Source organism: Polypterus senegalus, chromosome 17 (assembly GCF_016835505.1).
Source record: "Polypterus senegalus isolate Bchr_013 chromosome 17, ASM1683550v1, whole genome shotgun sequence".
NCBI classification, from domain to species: domain Eukaryota; kingdom Metazoa; phylum Chordata; class Cladistia; order Polypteriformes; family Polypteridae; genus Polypterus; species Polypterus senegalus.
The window spans coordinates 79,347,255-79,364,619 of NC_053170.1; the positions used below are offsets into that span (position 1 = coordinate 79,347,255).

The 17,365-nt window shown below is 39.8% G+C and overlaps 1 protein-coding gene across 4 annotated transcripts in view; it reads left to right on the top strand.

Annotated features, from left to right (window-relative positions):
• Positions 1-2,327: 2,327 nt before the first annotated feature.
• LOC120518075 (archaemetzincin-2) overlaps positions 2,328-17,365 on the top strand; it is a 59,116-nt gene continuing 44,078 nt past the window's right edge. For all 4 annotated transcript variants that reach the window (XM_039740660.1, XM_039740659.1, XM_039740661.1 and 1 more), the window contains exons 1-2: positions 2,328-2,539; positions 15,493-15,775. In XM_039740660.1, coding sequence (XP_039596594.1) covers positions 2,498-2,539; positions 15,493-15,775 — 325 coding nt within the window. In that variant the 5' untranslated portion in view covers positions 2,328-2,497. The remainder of the gene's footprint in view (positions 2,540-15,492; positions 15,776-17,365) is intronic.

Sequence of the window (17,365 nt, forward strand, 5' to 3'; positions counted from 1 at the left end):
CTAATGATATGCATTTAACCAATTTGCTGTGTAACCGATCAAAAATTTTCATGTTAATTCATTTGATTTTATCATTTCTCGGTGCTAGGATTGCCCGTGTACTCATTTTTTCTGTTGATAACCCTTCAGGATGAAATTCTTCATTAAGATTTGGACTTAATACGTCGTCTTTAATTGGGATCTTAAAGTGAGGAAAACGTAAAAATGTATAAGAATTGAGAGAGCAGGAACGGTGTCTGTCAAAAGCATTCACACAAATGAGAGGTCAGAGGGCTGTATGTGTGGTTGAATATAATTGAGAGGAGGGCGGGACTTCTCATGGTAAAAGTCTCATCTCACGGGATTTGAAAAAATCTCTTAGAAATAATCTTGTCTCGTCTTATCTCAGGATTTTCTTTTATAATAGAGAGATATATCAATGCCATTTGGTGATTAGAGAAACCTTTGCAATTACGTTAGCACCACTGAAACTTGTTATTCTTATTCCTTGGTTTGCAAGGTACTGGCAACTCCTTAAGTTCAGTTCTGTGTACAAACATGGCCAAAACATTATTAGAAACATGTCACCTATATTGTCTCACACAGAATGAAGGTTGTTCTATGGGACAGACTGCCAAGAAATTGAATATGTCATACCAGTATCAAATCAAATGAAAAAAAAGTGAAATCAAAGATTTTTAAGACTATTTGGGGAGAAGAAGCCAAAATAGATCTAAGTAGAATAGAAAAGGAAGGGGAAGGCATAGATGCTGTGATGAAATAGCGACTGTAGAAATCTTCAAAAAGAGCTGGGTAATGATCCCGTATAATGTCCGTCAAACACAATGCCCAACTGTATAAGGGTCAAAGGACATCAGAGTGTGTTTAGTTTGGGAAACAAACACCTTACATGTCCTCAGTTGCCTTACATACATACCAAATACTTGGCAGTGTAAAAGTATTCACTTTTAATTCAATGTCTCAACAATGTATTCGCTAATGCAGAATTGCCATCAATTATAGTTTGTATTGTCTGCATCGACACACATTTCACATGACAACCTGGATAACATAAACAAGTAGGGTACTCTGCATCATGGTGGTCGAAATTGCCCACGATGGAAACTGCAGGAACTCCAGTACTGACCAGTATACATTCTGTCTCGGCCATTTCTGGCCAAATGCCACTGTCATTTCCTTTCAGCATGGACAGCCTGCTATCATAGAAATTTGCCAGACTAATACAGTGGAGAACTTTAAAAAAACTGCTAAAAACCCATTACTTGAATATGGCTTTCTCACATAGCTTCATTTTAGTTTGACCCTGATATTCTGTATATGCATTTAATTATCAACATCATTCCAGGTGGCTCCATAATCCGTACTAACCCCAACTATCTCTTCTGTTCTTTTTCCGGTTTTCTGGAGTGGCGATCTGCGCCAACACCACCTGATCAAAGCACCGTGATGTCCCCACACTGATGGATTAAAGGCCAAAAGTCCACATGTAAGGTGACCATCCGTCCCCGTTTTCCGGGGACAGTCCCCTTTTTCGGACAACTGTCCACACTCAGAAACATGTCCCTGTTTGAAGATTTCATCCCCGGTTTCAGCTGGTTCACTTTTTTGAATGTATCTCATCACCACAATAATTTGAACTCGGCGCGCGTGCACGGTGTTTTGACGGAGGCCATGCTTTCCCACATCCTGCAACTTTGGTGAGAAATCACGTGATAAGCTTTCACTTTGTACTCTGTAGTGTTTAGAGGCCCTGCTCGTGATCTGTATGTAGATTTTACGCTCCTCTAGCCCCCCCATGTCCCCGGATTGGCCCAAAAAATTCTGGTCCCCTTACCACATGACCGTCATCATTTAGTTCTTCCATATGAACCCTGAATACAATGTGGACCAATTGAGGTCATTTATGTTAGGTATAATGCCTAGAGGGTACTGGGCGGTCTCGTGGCCTCGGAACCCCTGCAGATTTTATTTTTTTTTCTTCAGTTGTTTGGAGTTTTTTTTTTTTTTTGTTTTTTCTGTCCTCCCTGACCATCGGACCTTACTTTTACTCTATGTTAATTAGTGTACCCTAATTCTGTTTTCTTATTTATTTTGTCTTTTTTTCTCTTTCTTCATTACGTAAAGCACTTTGAGCTACATCATTTGTTTGAAAATGTGCTATATAAATAAATGTTGTTGATGTTAATCGAAGAGTCAGCTACAATGAAAGACAACAGCCACAAGGGAAACCAGAAGAAGGGACGCAGTTTTGAGACGGTCCCTAACCGGTAGTTTTGTAGGCGTGGCCTCGTGGTGACGTTTTGGTTTTTTCCGGTTAGCAGCTGCTTTCTTCCGGCTGCGGAGCTTCAAGCAGAAAAACCAGAAAGCGAACAAGCGCGATTGCTAACGTCTGACAGGCTGGTCGATGAGGAGATTTGCAGATGTCTTATTACTCGTTGGCTCTGTAGTTGACGTGACGCTAGACTCCTAATATGATATCTGGACTGTCTTCCGTTTCATGATTTTCTTGCAACTCGCACCAATGATTGATCCTAAAGAGGTACGTTTGCAGGCTAACGTTTGTAGTTAAGCCCCTGCTGTGTGTGCTTCAAGTCGTTCGTTTTTACATTGTCCACCTAGAAATTGTGCTGAATGCGCATACTGTGCTAGGCAATTAAATCTTACTAAGCTATTTAACGCGAACCGATAGACGGCTTCATACCTGAGGGAACGTATCGACGCTCGCATTGCAAACAACTTTTATTTTATAAAGCGTCTTCGTAAAGAACAGTAACCTTCCAGAACATTCTTCCACTTTGTCAGCCCGCTTACAATAGAATGACATGGATGAGGTGTGAAATCTCGTCTAGAATGTCGTTTTGTTGCAGACCTTTCACCGCTTTTTTAAAAATGGGTCAGCCAGAGCAGAAGTGCCCACCTCCGATCCAGGAGGGCCATAGTGGCTGCAGGTTTTCCTTCCTGGTTCTTTCTTAATCGGTTACCAATTTCTGTTTTTAATCGGCTTTATTTCAGTCGCCTTGTTGTTCAAGACTCAATCCTCTGAATTGCTTCTTTTTTTTCCTTAAGTTAGATTTGAAGTGAGACAACAGAGGGCCAGTTAAGTCGGGGCCTCCAACTCCCCTATAACTAGTTTAATTAGAATCCATTTTCTTTAATTAAACCTGTTATTTAATCCCACGGGGTGTTGGTGTTCTCATTCTACAACACCAGACATTTCCAAATCTGATTTTTTCTTTTCTTTTCTAAGACCACCATCAAAATGTTTTGTTGACCTGACCTGCTGTCTTTCACACTTAATTTTTAAATATTGTATGATGGACACTGGCTAGCTGGTCATGTGTTGGCTCATTCTGCTTGACTGCCAGAAAAGTCTTAAATAGCGAGTCAGTTAAAATTAAGGGAAAAACGAAAAAAAAAAGCAAATTTGCAGCAAAAAACGGCCCCCAGTTGAGAGTACAGAGTGAAAACCCGCAGCCTGTAATCCTCCAGGATCAGGTTTGAACACCTGTGAAATAAAGAGAGGAACAACAGGACTAATTGAACATACATTTTTGTTTGAATTATTCATTATTAACTGTGAAGTTGGTGGCTTGGTGTTAGCACTGCTGCCTCAGAGCTAGGAGGCTGGTTTTCACATACCGGGTCATCCCCTTACTGGTTTGGGTTTCCTCTCGCAGTCCAAGATATGCAAGCTAGGTGGATTGGTGTTTAGCTAGTCCGTGTGTGTGTGTTTCTGTGTGTTCACTCTGTGGTGGTCTGATGGCCCAGTACAGTGATTGTTTGTGCCTTGCGCCTGGTCCCTGGTCCAGCTTCCCCGCAACCCTCCTCATGACAATGTGAGCTTAGAAAATGGGGGGATTTATAGTTGCAAAGCACGCTCCATCCTTTGTATAGTCACCGTTACATTGTTCACCGCTGCTTAGCTGCAAAAAGTACCATTTAAAGTTTTAACCACACTGTATTTGACACACTGAGAGAAGTACCTGTACAGTATATTGAAACCTTTGTGCTTGATCGAAATGCCTTAATTATCCTAAATTGTCATCTTTGCAGCAAGATTTCATTAATCTTAACGATAGGTCATGAGAGGTCTTTTTCTGAACACATTAACAAAACAATGCCTAAGTTCACATCAAACATTACCTTTCTGACCACAGAAATAACAAACGCAGTCACTGAAATATCAAACCTGTGAGGGATGGAGCCAATCCCAAAACCTCGTGCAGAAAGCTGGAGACGAGTGAGGGAGAGAGCACACTCCTACAGAGCCGGTTTTGTGTTCACATTTAAATTAACAGGCACATCTTTTGAGAAATGGGAGCAAAGCCCACAGAGACGCATTGGCAGTTATCAGATTGGGACTCAAACCCAGGACTGTGTGAAGATATGTCATTTATTTTTTTAGTGCACTGAGCTTGTAAAATATAAACAGAAGTGGTGAAAAAAGTATTGCTTTTGAGCATCATGATCAGTTAGAAATGCAGACTTTTTTTTTTTTTTTTAAAGTAATGCATTACACTCACATTCTGCATTAATTTATTTTAGATTCATACAGCCCCATGTCTCTCCAACCTTGTACTAGAGTACATTTTTTTAAGCACTTAATCTCCAAGTACTGCCTGTACAGATATATTGCTTCTTTGGACGTAGTTAAGTGCATAACATAACATTCTACAACTTGCTTACTCCAATTCAGGGCCATAGAGTCGGGAAGCCTCTCCCTGCACCACCTGGTGCAAAGCCGAAAACAGCCCTGGACAGAGTAATTGCATGTCAAAAGGCTCATTCACGTGCACACTTGCTTGGGGCCGGTGTGAAATTGTCATTCAGCATGTCGCTGGAGTGATGGGTGGAAAACTGGAGTACCACACGGGTACCAGGAAAACGTGCAAACTCCATAGAAACAACAGTGGGGTCAAGGGATTACATGCGATACATTTTACACATGGATCTTTGAGGCAGCAGTGGTAACCATTGCTCTCCAAATTTGAACACTCTGTATGCAAGTATTCATATGGAAATATTTGCATTTACATTTCAGATTCATTTAATTTTCCAACAGTATTGCTGTGAAGCTGCTGTTGGTTCTGTGTTAACCACACGCTGCACCTTCTGGTTCCTGAATTGGAAACAGTCAACACAGTCTTTTTTTCCTCAATGTAGTTAACTACCATCATTTTAAGAAATGGTTAAGTTCAGAAGACGTCAGAATTGTGAACAGGCCGAACACAACAGTTTGAAAGATACACGTAAGACTACAAACAAACCAGAATCAAAGATTGAGGAAGGAGGAGTGTGCTCTGTAAATCCAACACTGTGGAACAGAAACAGCATTTTGAGCCATTCACATTTTGGAGTCGGTTTGACGTTTGATAAGTATGATGATCTGTGTGATTACATCATTGAAGAAGGCTGATTGACATACGGTACACAGAGTATGCTATCGTTGTCATGTAAATAATAAAAAAAAAAAAAATCCTGTAATATTTTGTGTATGTTTCAAGGTGCAAAAACAAAATTTAAGCCCACTGTATGCTGCATTTATTAAATTAGTTACTGGCCCCAAATTTGCCTTTAAAATATTCAGGAGGGGAAAAAAGTATAACCACCATTCCTCCAGTATTTTGCATACCTATAAATTAATTTCTTGGAGTGCACCCCTAAAACTCTCCTATTTGGTGCATTATAAGCATTGTATACCACTCCTTACATCACATCAAGAAAATTCTTTTTTTTTTCTAAATATTGGCAATTTTACTGCAATCTATTTTGAATATTGTATTTCATTCAGAAAGTGAACTTGTTGTATTCCAATTCTTTGTAGAATAGTAGCAGCCCTGTAATCTCAAGCATTGCTGTTAGGTTGGTGTGATTCAGAAAGCTCAAATCTGTGTCACGCACTGGGAGTGTCCTGTCATCCACTTCCCCGAATGCTGCATAGATGTACCCTTCTGCAAGAGAAATAAAAGGTGAACAATTTTGGTATTTCCTTTTTAAGAAAGAAAGTAGAATTTGACCGATTTAGCCAAATCAGAACCTTCATACAGAATGTAAATTGAAAAAGAAAAAAACTAGTTTGACTACGACTTATATCAATAATAGGTTTGCATCAGAAACTAATGAAACAGTTCAGATTTAAGAATTGCCAGTCTATTATTCCGTATAGTATTTTGACTTCTTAAGCTATGCAAACGTCCTGTCTGCAGTTCACTTGACAGAGGAGAGCCACAGTTCCCATCAGGCACTTTGAACTGTAATGGGGGACACTTAAAAATATGTCACCAACAATACCCTTGTATCTGGTCCCTCTGCTAAATTCATTATTAAACAATGGGTGGCTTGTCGGTTTAAAAATCATATTTAGTGCATTTCTTGTAGGCAGTATCCAGCCATCTACAGTAAATAGGTAAAATAAGGAGACAGCTAGCAAGTTGTTTCAGGGAGCAGTTTCAAACCATTAAAATCAAAGACCTAAGAAAGCCTACTGTAGAACAATTAACATCCCTTGATCATAGCCGCACTGATCTCTGTTTTCTTTCACAGAGATTCAAAGAAAAAGCTAAACTCCTTCTCAGACAGGGATAAGATATTTCTCCATGTCTTAACGACTGACTAACTTCCTAATCTCTCAGTTCCTCTACTCTAAAGGCAGGTTTTCCACACATGCTATCACCTTTTTTCCTTTTATCTTCTCTGGCTTTTTTACCTGCTCTTTACTTTTCAGTTGCACATCTGATGAATGCTATACAGTTAAAAGATTGTATATTTAACCTTCTTCCCTTTTTAGCATGGAAATAACCTTTAACCTTTTTTCCTGTTACAAATTATGCTTGTAGTAGCACAACATATTTAAGGAAAATGATTTCTACTCACACCAAGGAAAAAAGCAAAATAAAAACCAATTGAACTAGAAACACAATGGGCAGCTTTCTGACTATAAGCATTCTCAAACATGGTTGTTATCCTTGTGGAGTCTGCATTTGTTCCCTGTGTGTGTCTTTTTACTCCAGTTTTCTTTCCACATCCCTGGTGACAGTCATGTTAGGCCATAGCTGTAAACGGTTTTATACTTGTATATAGTTATATATACTGCTATATCAGAGTATAGCATCAAGTCAGTGAAACTTCTGGGCTATTGATCTGGTCCGTTAAGTATCAGAAGGGGCTGTTAATCAGTTTCAGCTGCTTTGGTGTTAATGAAATTAACAACAGGTGCTCTAGAGAGGCAACAATGAGAGGACCCCCAAAACAGAAATGGTTTAACAGGTGGATGCCACTGACATTTTTCCCACCTCATCTTTTCTGATTGTTTTTTCACTAGTTTTTCATTTGACTATGGTCAGTGTCACTATTGGTAGCATGAAGCCATACCTGGACCCTAAAGAGGTGGCACAGGTAGTCCAACTTCTCCAGGTTGGCACATCAATACATGCCATTGCCAGAAGGTTTGCTGTGTCTCCCTGCACAGTCTCAAGGGCATGGAGGAGATTCCACGAGACAGGCAGTTACTCTAGGTGAGCTGGACAGGGCCATAGAAGGTCCTTAAAACATCAGCAGGACCAGTATCTGCTCCTTTGGGCAAGGAGGAATAGGATGAGCACTGCCAGAGCCTACAAAATGAGCTCCAGCAGGCCACTGGTGTGAATGTCTCTGACCAAACAATCAGAAACAGACTTCATGGGGGTGGCCTTAGTGCCTGAGGTCCTCTAGTGGGCCTTGTGCTCACTGCCCAGCACCGTGGAGCTCGATTGGCATTTACCATAGAATATCAGAATTGACAGATCCACCACTGGCGCCCTGTGCTTTTCACTAATGAGAGCAGGTACACCCTGAACACATGTCACAGACATGAAAGGGTCTGGAGAAGCCATGGAGAACGTTATGCTGCCTGTAGCATCGATCAGCATGACCGGTTTGGTGGTGGGTCAGTGATGGTCTGGGGAGGCATATCCATGAAAGGACACATAAACCTCTACAGGCTAGACAATGGCACCTTGACTGCCATTAGGTATCAGGATGTAATCCTTGGACCCATTGTCAGACCCTATGCTGGCCTCATGTGGCAAGAATATGCAGGCAGTTCGTGGAGGATGAAGTAATTGATACCATTGACTGGCCCCCACGCTCGCCTGACCCACATACAATAGAACACCTCTGGGACATTATGTTTCGGTCCATTCAACGCCGCCAGGTTGCACCTCAAACTGTCCAGGAATTTCAGCAAAATGGACTAGCCTGCCACATAATTTTTTCACTTTGATTTTCGGGGTGTCTTTGAATTCAGCCCTTTGTAGGTTGATCATTTTCATTTCCATCAATGATGTAGCATCCCTTTGTTCCTAACACATTACCCAGTCTATATCAGTATAGATATCCAACAGGATTTTTTCCCATTGAGATCTGATGTGTTTTAAAAGTGTTCCTTTAATTTTTCTGAGCATTTACAAAGGATTTCTTTTAGCTGGCCCAATAATTAGAACAAAGAGTTAATTTGCTACAGTACAGCAGAAAATTGATTTAGTACGAAAAGTATTCAGACCCCCTTCAATTTTTCACTCTTTGTTATATTGCAGCCATTTGCTAAAATCATTTAAATTAATTTTTTCCCTCATTAATGTACACACAGCACCCCATATTGACAGACAAAAAGATTTTTGAAATTGTTGCAGATTTATTAAAAAAGAAAAACTGAAATATCACATGGTCCTAAGTATTCAGACCCTTTGCTCAGTATTTAGTAGAAGCACCCTTTTGAGCTAATACAGCCACGAGTCTTCTTGGCAAAGATGCAACAAGTTTTTCACACCTGGATTTGGAGATCCTCTGCCATTCCTCCTTGCAGATCCTCTCCAGTTCTGTCAGGTTGGATGGTAAACGTTGGTGGACAGCCATTTTAGGTCTCTCCAGAGATGCTCAATTGGGTTTAAGTCAGGGCTCTGGCTGGGCCATTCAAGAACAGTCACAGAGTTGTTGTGAAGCCACTCCTTCGTTATTTTAGCTGTGTGCTTAGGGTCATTGTCTTGTTGGAAGGTAAATCTTCAGCCCAGTCTGAGGTCCTTAGCACTCTGGAGAAGGTTTTTGTCCAGGATATGTCCAGTGATGAGCAGTGCCCAAGAAGACTCAAGAAGACTCATGGCTGTATTAGCTCAAAAGGGTGCCTCTACTAAATACTGAGCAAAGGGTCTGAATACTTAGGACCATGTGATATTTCAGTTTTTCTTTTTTAATAAATCTGCAACAATTTCAAAAATTCTTTTTTGTCTGTCAATATGGGGTGCTGTGTGTACATTAATGAGGGAAAAAATTAATTTAAATGATTTTAGCAAATGGCTGCAATATAACAAAGAGTGAAAAATTGAAGGGGGTCTGAATACTTTCCGTACCCACTGTGTGTGTGTGTGTATATATATATATATATATATATATATATATATATATATATATACACAGTATACATAGTTGTGCTTTAAAGTTTGTTGTGAACTCTTTAGAATTTTCTATATTTCTGCATACATATGACCTAAAACATCATCAGATTTTCACTCAAGTTCTAAAAGTAGATAAAGAGAAACCATTTAAACAAATGAGACAAAAATATTATACTTGGTCATTTGTTAATTAAGGAAAATGATCAAATATTACATATTTGTGAATGGCAAAAGTATGTGAACCTTTGCTTTCAGTATCTGGTTTGACCCCCCATTGCAGCAATAACTGCAACTAAACGATTCCGGTAACTTTTTATCATCCCTGCACACCGGCTTGGAGGAATTTTAGCCCATTCCACTGTACAAAACAGCTTCAACCAGTGGCGGCTGGTGAAAATGTTTTGAGGTGGGGCTGTGGTACAGCAAACAATTTCTCAAACAATTCTTCACAAATCAAAGCAATATGATTTATTGCAATGCAGACAAAGTTAAAGAACATTATTAAATCATGTCTGATCAATTATTTCAGTATATATATATATATATATATATATATATACACACACACACGACAAATGTGAGGACAACCATGTACAGGAAAATAACTGTGGGGAAAAAAAAAACTGCATCTTTTTTTACTTATTTGTACAGGAACACACTGTCTAGCACACTGTCTAGCGAGGCAACAAAATCCACTAAACCCTTAAAATGCCAGGGTCTCATCGCTGCCACGCAAGGCCAACTCAAAAGCCCCACAAAATTTAACACAATCAATTATCTTGGATAAAATATACCGATTTTCTCCTCGTTGTGTTTTCTTATCGCAATCCTGTGACCGTCGTCTAACTGAGTAGCGATGTTTACTCTTCCCAAAATGGCTAGTTTGACGGAATTATCCATGTGTGTCCTGGTGTTCTCATGTTTTCTTACTTTCTCGGACAGGTGCTTCATATCTCTCACTCCCGTAACTGTCCAAGCAGGATCTGTCCCAGTTGCTTTAAACAACAAGCACGGGAAACAAAATAAGGCATTAGCAGAAACGCATCCACATAGCCAGGCCTTTTGGTGTACCAACTGGAAGAGTAGCGCGTGTACTTCTTCCCTTTTCGCTTATCTGCTGTCTGATTAAGAGGTTAGGCTGATCTGGACCCAGCTCCTTTACCTTCAGTTTTTCTGCCAAAGTTCTCTTCTCAAACGGATATTGGAGTAGAGATTGAACAGAGTTGGGTTCGTGTGTCGAATTAACAACACCTGAGTCCACCATTGTCACGTAATGTTAATTGAAAATTGCGCCACTACAGACCATCCTTGATTTTAGCTGCTTGGGGCGACAGAAAAATCGCCCATTTCAGTTAAGATTTGAGGACGCTGATTGGCTAAATTTTATGTCACATCTTGAATATATTTATATCTTGAATCAGCATTTGACTAAATTCTACAAAGACCGCCTCCTTTGGGCGATATCTCGATCGCCCCTCAGCTGAAATTGAGACGTGCTGACAGGCAGAGAAGTTATATGGTGATGGTGAAAACATTTATTTTTACAGAAGATTTTCTAATATATCACATCATATAATTATACATTTAAATAATTTATATAATTATTATTTTGTGTGTGTGGTTCAGGGAGGGCGGCGCCCTAGCGCCCTCTATTGGCCAGCCGCCACTGGCTTCAACTCTGGGATGTTGGCGATTTTCCTCACATTAACTGCTTGCTTAAGGTCCTTCCACAACATTTCAATTGGATTAAGATCAGGACTTTGACTTGACCATTCTTATGCTGGAATGCAGTGTTTTCCTTTCTCCAAACATAACGCTTTTCATTTAAACCAAAAAGTTCTATTTTGGTCTTATCCGTCCACAAAACATTTGTCCAATAGCCTTTTGGCTTGTCCTCGTGATCTTTAGCAAACTACAGACGGGCAACAATTTCTTTTGGAGAGCAGTGGCTTTTTCCTTGCAACCCTGCCATGCACACCATTGTTGTTCAGTGTTCTCCTGATGGTGGACTCATGAACATGAACACATTAGCCAATGTGAGAGAGGCCTTCAGTTGCTTAGAAGTTACCCTGGGGTTCTTTGTGACCTTGCCGACTATTACACGCCTTGCTATTGGTGTGATTTTTGTTAGTCGACCACTCCTGGTGAGGGTAACAATGATCCTGAATTTCCTACATTTGTACACAATCTGACTGTGGATTGGTTGAGTCCAAACACTTTGGAGATGGTTTTGTAACCTTTTCCAGCCTGATGATCATCAACAACTCTTTTTCTGAGGTCCTCAGAAATCTCCTTTGTTCGTGCAATGATACACTTCCATAAACGTGTTGTGAAGAGCAGACTTTGATAGATCCCTGTTCTTTAAATAACACAGGGTGCCCACTCACACCTGATTGTCATCCCATTGATTGAAAACACCCGACTCGAATTTCACCTTCAAAGTAACTGCTAATCCTAGAGGTTCACATACTTTTGCCACTCACGAATATGTAATATTCAATAATTTTCTTCAATAAATAAATGACCAGGTATAACATTTTTGTCTCATTTGTTTAACTGGTTTCTCTTTATCTACTTTTAGGACTTGAGTGAATATTTGATGAATTCTTGACAGTGTATAACTGAGTGTGCTCCTTGATGAATTAACACAGGAGTCATCAAACAGATTTGAGTACTCACTGAGCACTCTTTGGACTAAGAGGGTTTCACAATGATTTTCCCTCACCACCCTACACCTTGCACACTTTAAAAGACACTTCCTCATTCACTTCTGGACACTCTTATCCTATCACTGACTCTTCATTCCAAACTATTAAGTTTAGTCATTTATATTGCTTTCTTTTTTTTTCTTGAGAATGCAGCATCATGTAACCATTATTATTTAGACATAAAATGTTTATGTTGCAAGATTCTTAACAAAAAAAGAGTTAGAGAGCAAAAACATTGCTGTCAAAATGTATTTGGAGGAAAATCAATACATAGAATCCTCAATTCACTGAAGAATGGTCCTAAAGGTATATCTTTAGAATGCTGTCATTCTGAAATGCATAGCAAAAACATCTTACATGCAATTAAACAGCTGCTGTCATAGAAGAGTGGTGTGAGGCAACACTGGTCAGAAGCACTTTCAGTAAATCTCAGTTAACACAGTCTGAAGCCCATCATAGGATGGAATGGCATTCAGAAAGAACAGCAGGTACTTAGAAGAGGGAGATTTCTGACCGCCCATATCATTTTAATAAAGTTGACCATTTGAAACCAGATTTTGCTTCTGTCCCTGCTGAATCTATATTTGGTGAAATCCTGAAGGCATGGTGCCCGTTAAAAAATGGAAAGCACTCATCATTTATATTTCATTTGCATTTACTTTCTGATGAAACAAGGGCTTCACTCCTCTCCATCATACATTGTCTTTTTTCTCAGGTTTTTAAAAGTTAAAGCTGAAGTCTGATATAATATCTAGTTCTTTCTGCTGAACTATCCATTCATTCGATTACTGAGCTTAAGTTAATCCATTGTTAGGATCATAGGGAGCCAGAGCCACTCCAGGTAGCAAGAAAAAATGAATAAACTGAACAGTTTTAAAACTGCAAACTTATATGGACTCCTCTCCAAACTAAGTTCAGGTGTTTCAGGCATACCCTTTGTTAACAAATGTCAATCAAGCACGTAGCCAGGTAGTTTCCATTGACGAACATTGGAAGTAGCACTGGTGGCACTGAAGAGCTCAGTGTCTTTAAACATGGCACTGTCATATAATGTCACCTTTTCCATAAATTGGTACATGAAATTTCTGCTCTGCTAGACCTGACCTGGTTTACTGTAGCACTATTATTGTGAAATGGACACATCGAGAGGCACCAATAACTCAGAAGTGGTAGGCCACGAAAACTCAGAGGTGGACCACCAAGTGCTGATGTGCATAGTGCTTAAAAGTCACCTATGCTCTGTTGCATCACTCAACAGAGTTCAAACGTGCTCCTGTAAGCAACATCACATCAACTGTGCGGCGGGAGTTTCATGAAATGGGTAGAGAACATACACACAAGCCTATGATCACCATACATAATGCCAGGCATCATCTGGAGTGGTGTAAAGGACACTGCATTTTGGAGCAGAGGAAACATGTTCATCATGCTTTACTATCTGGAAGCCTCATGTATGAATCTGGGTTTGACGGATGCCAGGAGAACACTACTTTCTGGACTGCATACTGTAAGTTCGGTGGAGGAAGGTTAATAGTCTGGAGCAAGGCCTATTGCTTCCACTGAAGAGTACTGTTAATGCTACAGTGTACAAAGTTGTTTTAGACAATTGTACACAAAACCAGGTCTGTAAAGATAAAGTTCGATGAATTTGGAGAAACTCGAATGACCTGCACAGAGCCCCGACCTCAACCCTACTAAACACCTTTGCTGTGAATTAGAATGATGATTCTGAGCCATGTCTTCTTGTCCCAATATCAGTACATGACCCCACAAATGCTCTTTTGGTTAAATGGGCATAATTCTCACAGATACACTCTATAATCCTATGGAAAGGCTTCCCTGTAGAGTACAGGCTTTTCTAGCCACAAAGATGGGGCCAACATATTAGTGCTCTTGGTTTTGTAATGGATGTCTGACAAGCTTTATATATGTGTGATGGTCCAATGTCCACAAACCTTTGGCTATGTAATGTATCTCTGCCATCATTACCTGTACACATACTGTTCTCTATGAATGATACAACCACTTGACAGTTCAACCAATTTGTAAACCCACTTAATCCAGGTTTAGATTTGTGGTCTTGTCTCTGAGGTTGCAGTTTCTGTCTTATTACCAACCACTTGATAGGTAGCATGCCTATGATTGGGAGTCAGATTTCTTTTAATAATTGCAAGGTAAGTATGTCTGTCATATTAAATAAAAGTATTTGTAAGAGGTTAATGACAAAACTATTCGAGAATATAACTTGACAGAATGGCAACAACATAATGCTCTGAGCAGTTTGTATTCATTTACCATTAATTACAGGTTAACGCTGCATATTTTCCATGACACTAAGCCTGTTTGTATGCAAACTGTGTGATTTGCCAAACACTAAAGAGCTGCATCTTTTGAAGCTTAAATGTTCTCCATAGTTGATAGAAGAATGAGAGAGGCTTGAAGGCCATTTAATTGTACTTTTACTTGGTATTCTGGCTTTATATACATGTTTATAAAGGGCTCAGGTCTATATATATCTCAGTGGAGCTGAGCCTTAGCCTGCCACATGTATCCACAGTGAACATGGGGTATGGGCATTTTAAATCACATTGGCATTATTTAATGAGCACATCCCAGTCTGAAATGGATGCATGTTGTGCTGCATTTCATAAAAAAACAATTATTTGCCCCAACTCTGATCAAATGTTTACTGTTCATGCTGCACTTGGGCCATTAATAAACTATACATCCAGTGTAGTCTTAAGAAGATGATTTTAAGCACAGCTGAAGACCAATAGTGTTAATTTAGATTATGTAACTGAGAAATTAAAAGTTTAACTGAATTGGATTATATAGGTTAAGAAAATGAATGCTCTGATGGTGTAGTTGTTAGCACAGCTGTCACAGAGCTCTACTTAAGAGTCATGTGATGAAGTAGCGGACCCAGAGATTTTTGTGTAGAGTTTGTTCACTCTTTTTGTATCTGTGATCACTTCTGTGTCAAGTCAAAGACGTGTTAGGTCAAATGATGACTTTCAGCTGCCCCACTTCAGTGAACATGTGTATATAATTGTGCCCTGTAATAGTTCATAGTTAGTTCTCATCTTGTACCCAGTGCTGCCATGATAAGCACCAGCTGTTCACACCCGTCACCTAGATAAGCAGGTTAGAAATTGAATGGACGGATGAATGAATCTCCAGTTGTCTAAGCAGAAGAAGTGAACTAGCAATAAGAGTTCATTGTCTTCTCGTATGAACTAAAATGCTCTATATTAATAGTGTGTGAAGTTTCACAAACACTGTTCACAAAATAGATATTTTGACTCTGAAAACAACAGGTGTCATTCTTTTGTCACTTTCTGGATGTGTTTATTCAGATGCAGACTATCCGGCATTCTGAAGACGCACTGAGGACCGCTCTGATCTCTAGGAGACAGGATTTGATGGATCGCTACAACAAGTATAGCCCTGGGGAGCGACGGCTACTAGAAGATTGCCTGCGCTCTGATAGTACACTCTTCCATCCCATTACATTGCATTCCCCATCAGATTGGATCCTAGCTCATCCAGAATCTACACAGGACTTTGAAGCCTTCTACAAGAACCCCTATCGGAAGACTCCCAACAAAGGAAGGAATACCGTGTATATTCTGACAATTGGTATGTTACAGCATGCTAGATTAGTGATGGAGTCTGATTTCTTACTTGACTAAATGATGACTGCTCCTTTCATGCAGTTTATGACTGCCGCTTGCCTGATGATGACCTGCTGCACACTGACTTCATGAATTGCAAAGTAATAGTAATTTTATAAACTTCAAATCCACCATTATGGGAGAGCAGATGAACTCTTTGCCAGCAGTTGTTCCTCTGCTTCTCTGGTAATTAGTATAGAGTTCCCTAGAATTCCAGCTTGACTCAGTTCTTCTCATTATGTAGTGATTACATTTTTAGTTGAAAACTGGTTAACTGTATTCCATGTTTTATTCTCAATGAAGTCAGTATGGTATATATTTTAGTAAATACTCAAATTCCAGTCATATCTAATTTAACTGTATTACATTACAGTTTTCGGTGTTTTCTATAGCTTTATGTAATTGGGCCTTGTTCAGAATGAAACATAAGCTCCAAGGAATTATATAAATTTCAACAGTGGAAAACAGAGGAGGATTCCCTTGTTTGCAGCCATATCAGGGCCAAATACAGTTTCTTTGCCAGTACAGATATGTCATTGTATGAACAAAGACACTTTTTTCAGTGATAAGGGAGAAAGGTATATTGTTATGTTATTATTGGTTTTATGTATCCATTATAATGCCTATTGTTGGCTACCATTGCCTAGATGGGCAGAAATAGTATTTCTTGTAATTTGCTGAATCAGTCATATTTTTTCTAGTGCCAATATTTGAATGGAAACACTATTTTTTATCAGAGAAGTTATGATGGAGTTGGTTACATTGGATGCTAAATTTTCTTGGCTGTTAGAAAGACCATGGTGGGATAGATGCTTCCTATTTAGATAGATAGAGGTAGATAGATAGATACTTTATTAATCCCAAGGGGAAATTCACATAATCCAGCAGCAGTATACTGATACAAAAAACAATATTAAATTAAATAGTAATAAAAATGCATGTAAAAGCAGACAACTTTGAGTAATGTTAGCATTTACTCCCCCGGGTGGAATTGAAGAGTTGCATAGTGTGGGAGAGGAACGATCTCCTCAGTCTGTCAGTGGAGCAGGACAGTGACAAAAGTCTGTCACTGAAGCTACTCTTCTGCCTGGAGATGACACTGTTCAGTGGATGCAGTGGATTCTTCATGATTGACAGGAGTTTGCTTAATGCCCGTCACTCTGCCACAGATGTTAAACTGTCCAACTTTACTCCTACAATAGAGCCTGCCTTCTTAACAAGTTCGTCCAGGTTTGAGGCGTCCCTCTTCTTTATGCTGCCTCCCCAGCACACCACCGTGTAGAAGAGGGCACTCACCACAACCGTCTGGTAGAACATCTGCAGCATCTTATTGCAGATGTTGAAGGACGCCAACCTTCTAAGAAAGTATAGTCGGCTCTGACCTTTCTTACACAGAGCATCAGTATTGGCAGTCCAGTCCAATTTGTCATCCAGCTGTACTCCCAGATATTTATAGGTCTGCACTCTCTGCACACAGTCACCTCTGATGATCACAGGGTCCATGAGGGGCCTGGGCCTCCTAAAATCCACCACCAGCTCCTTGGTCTTGCTGGTG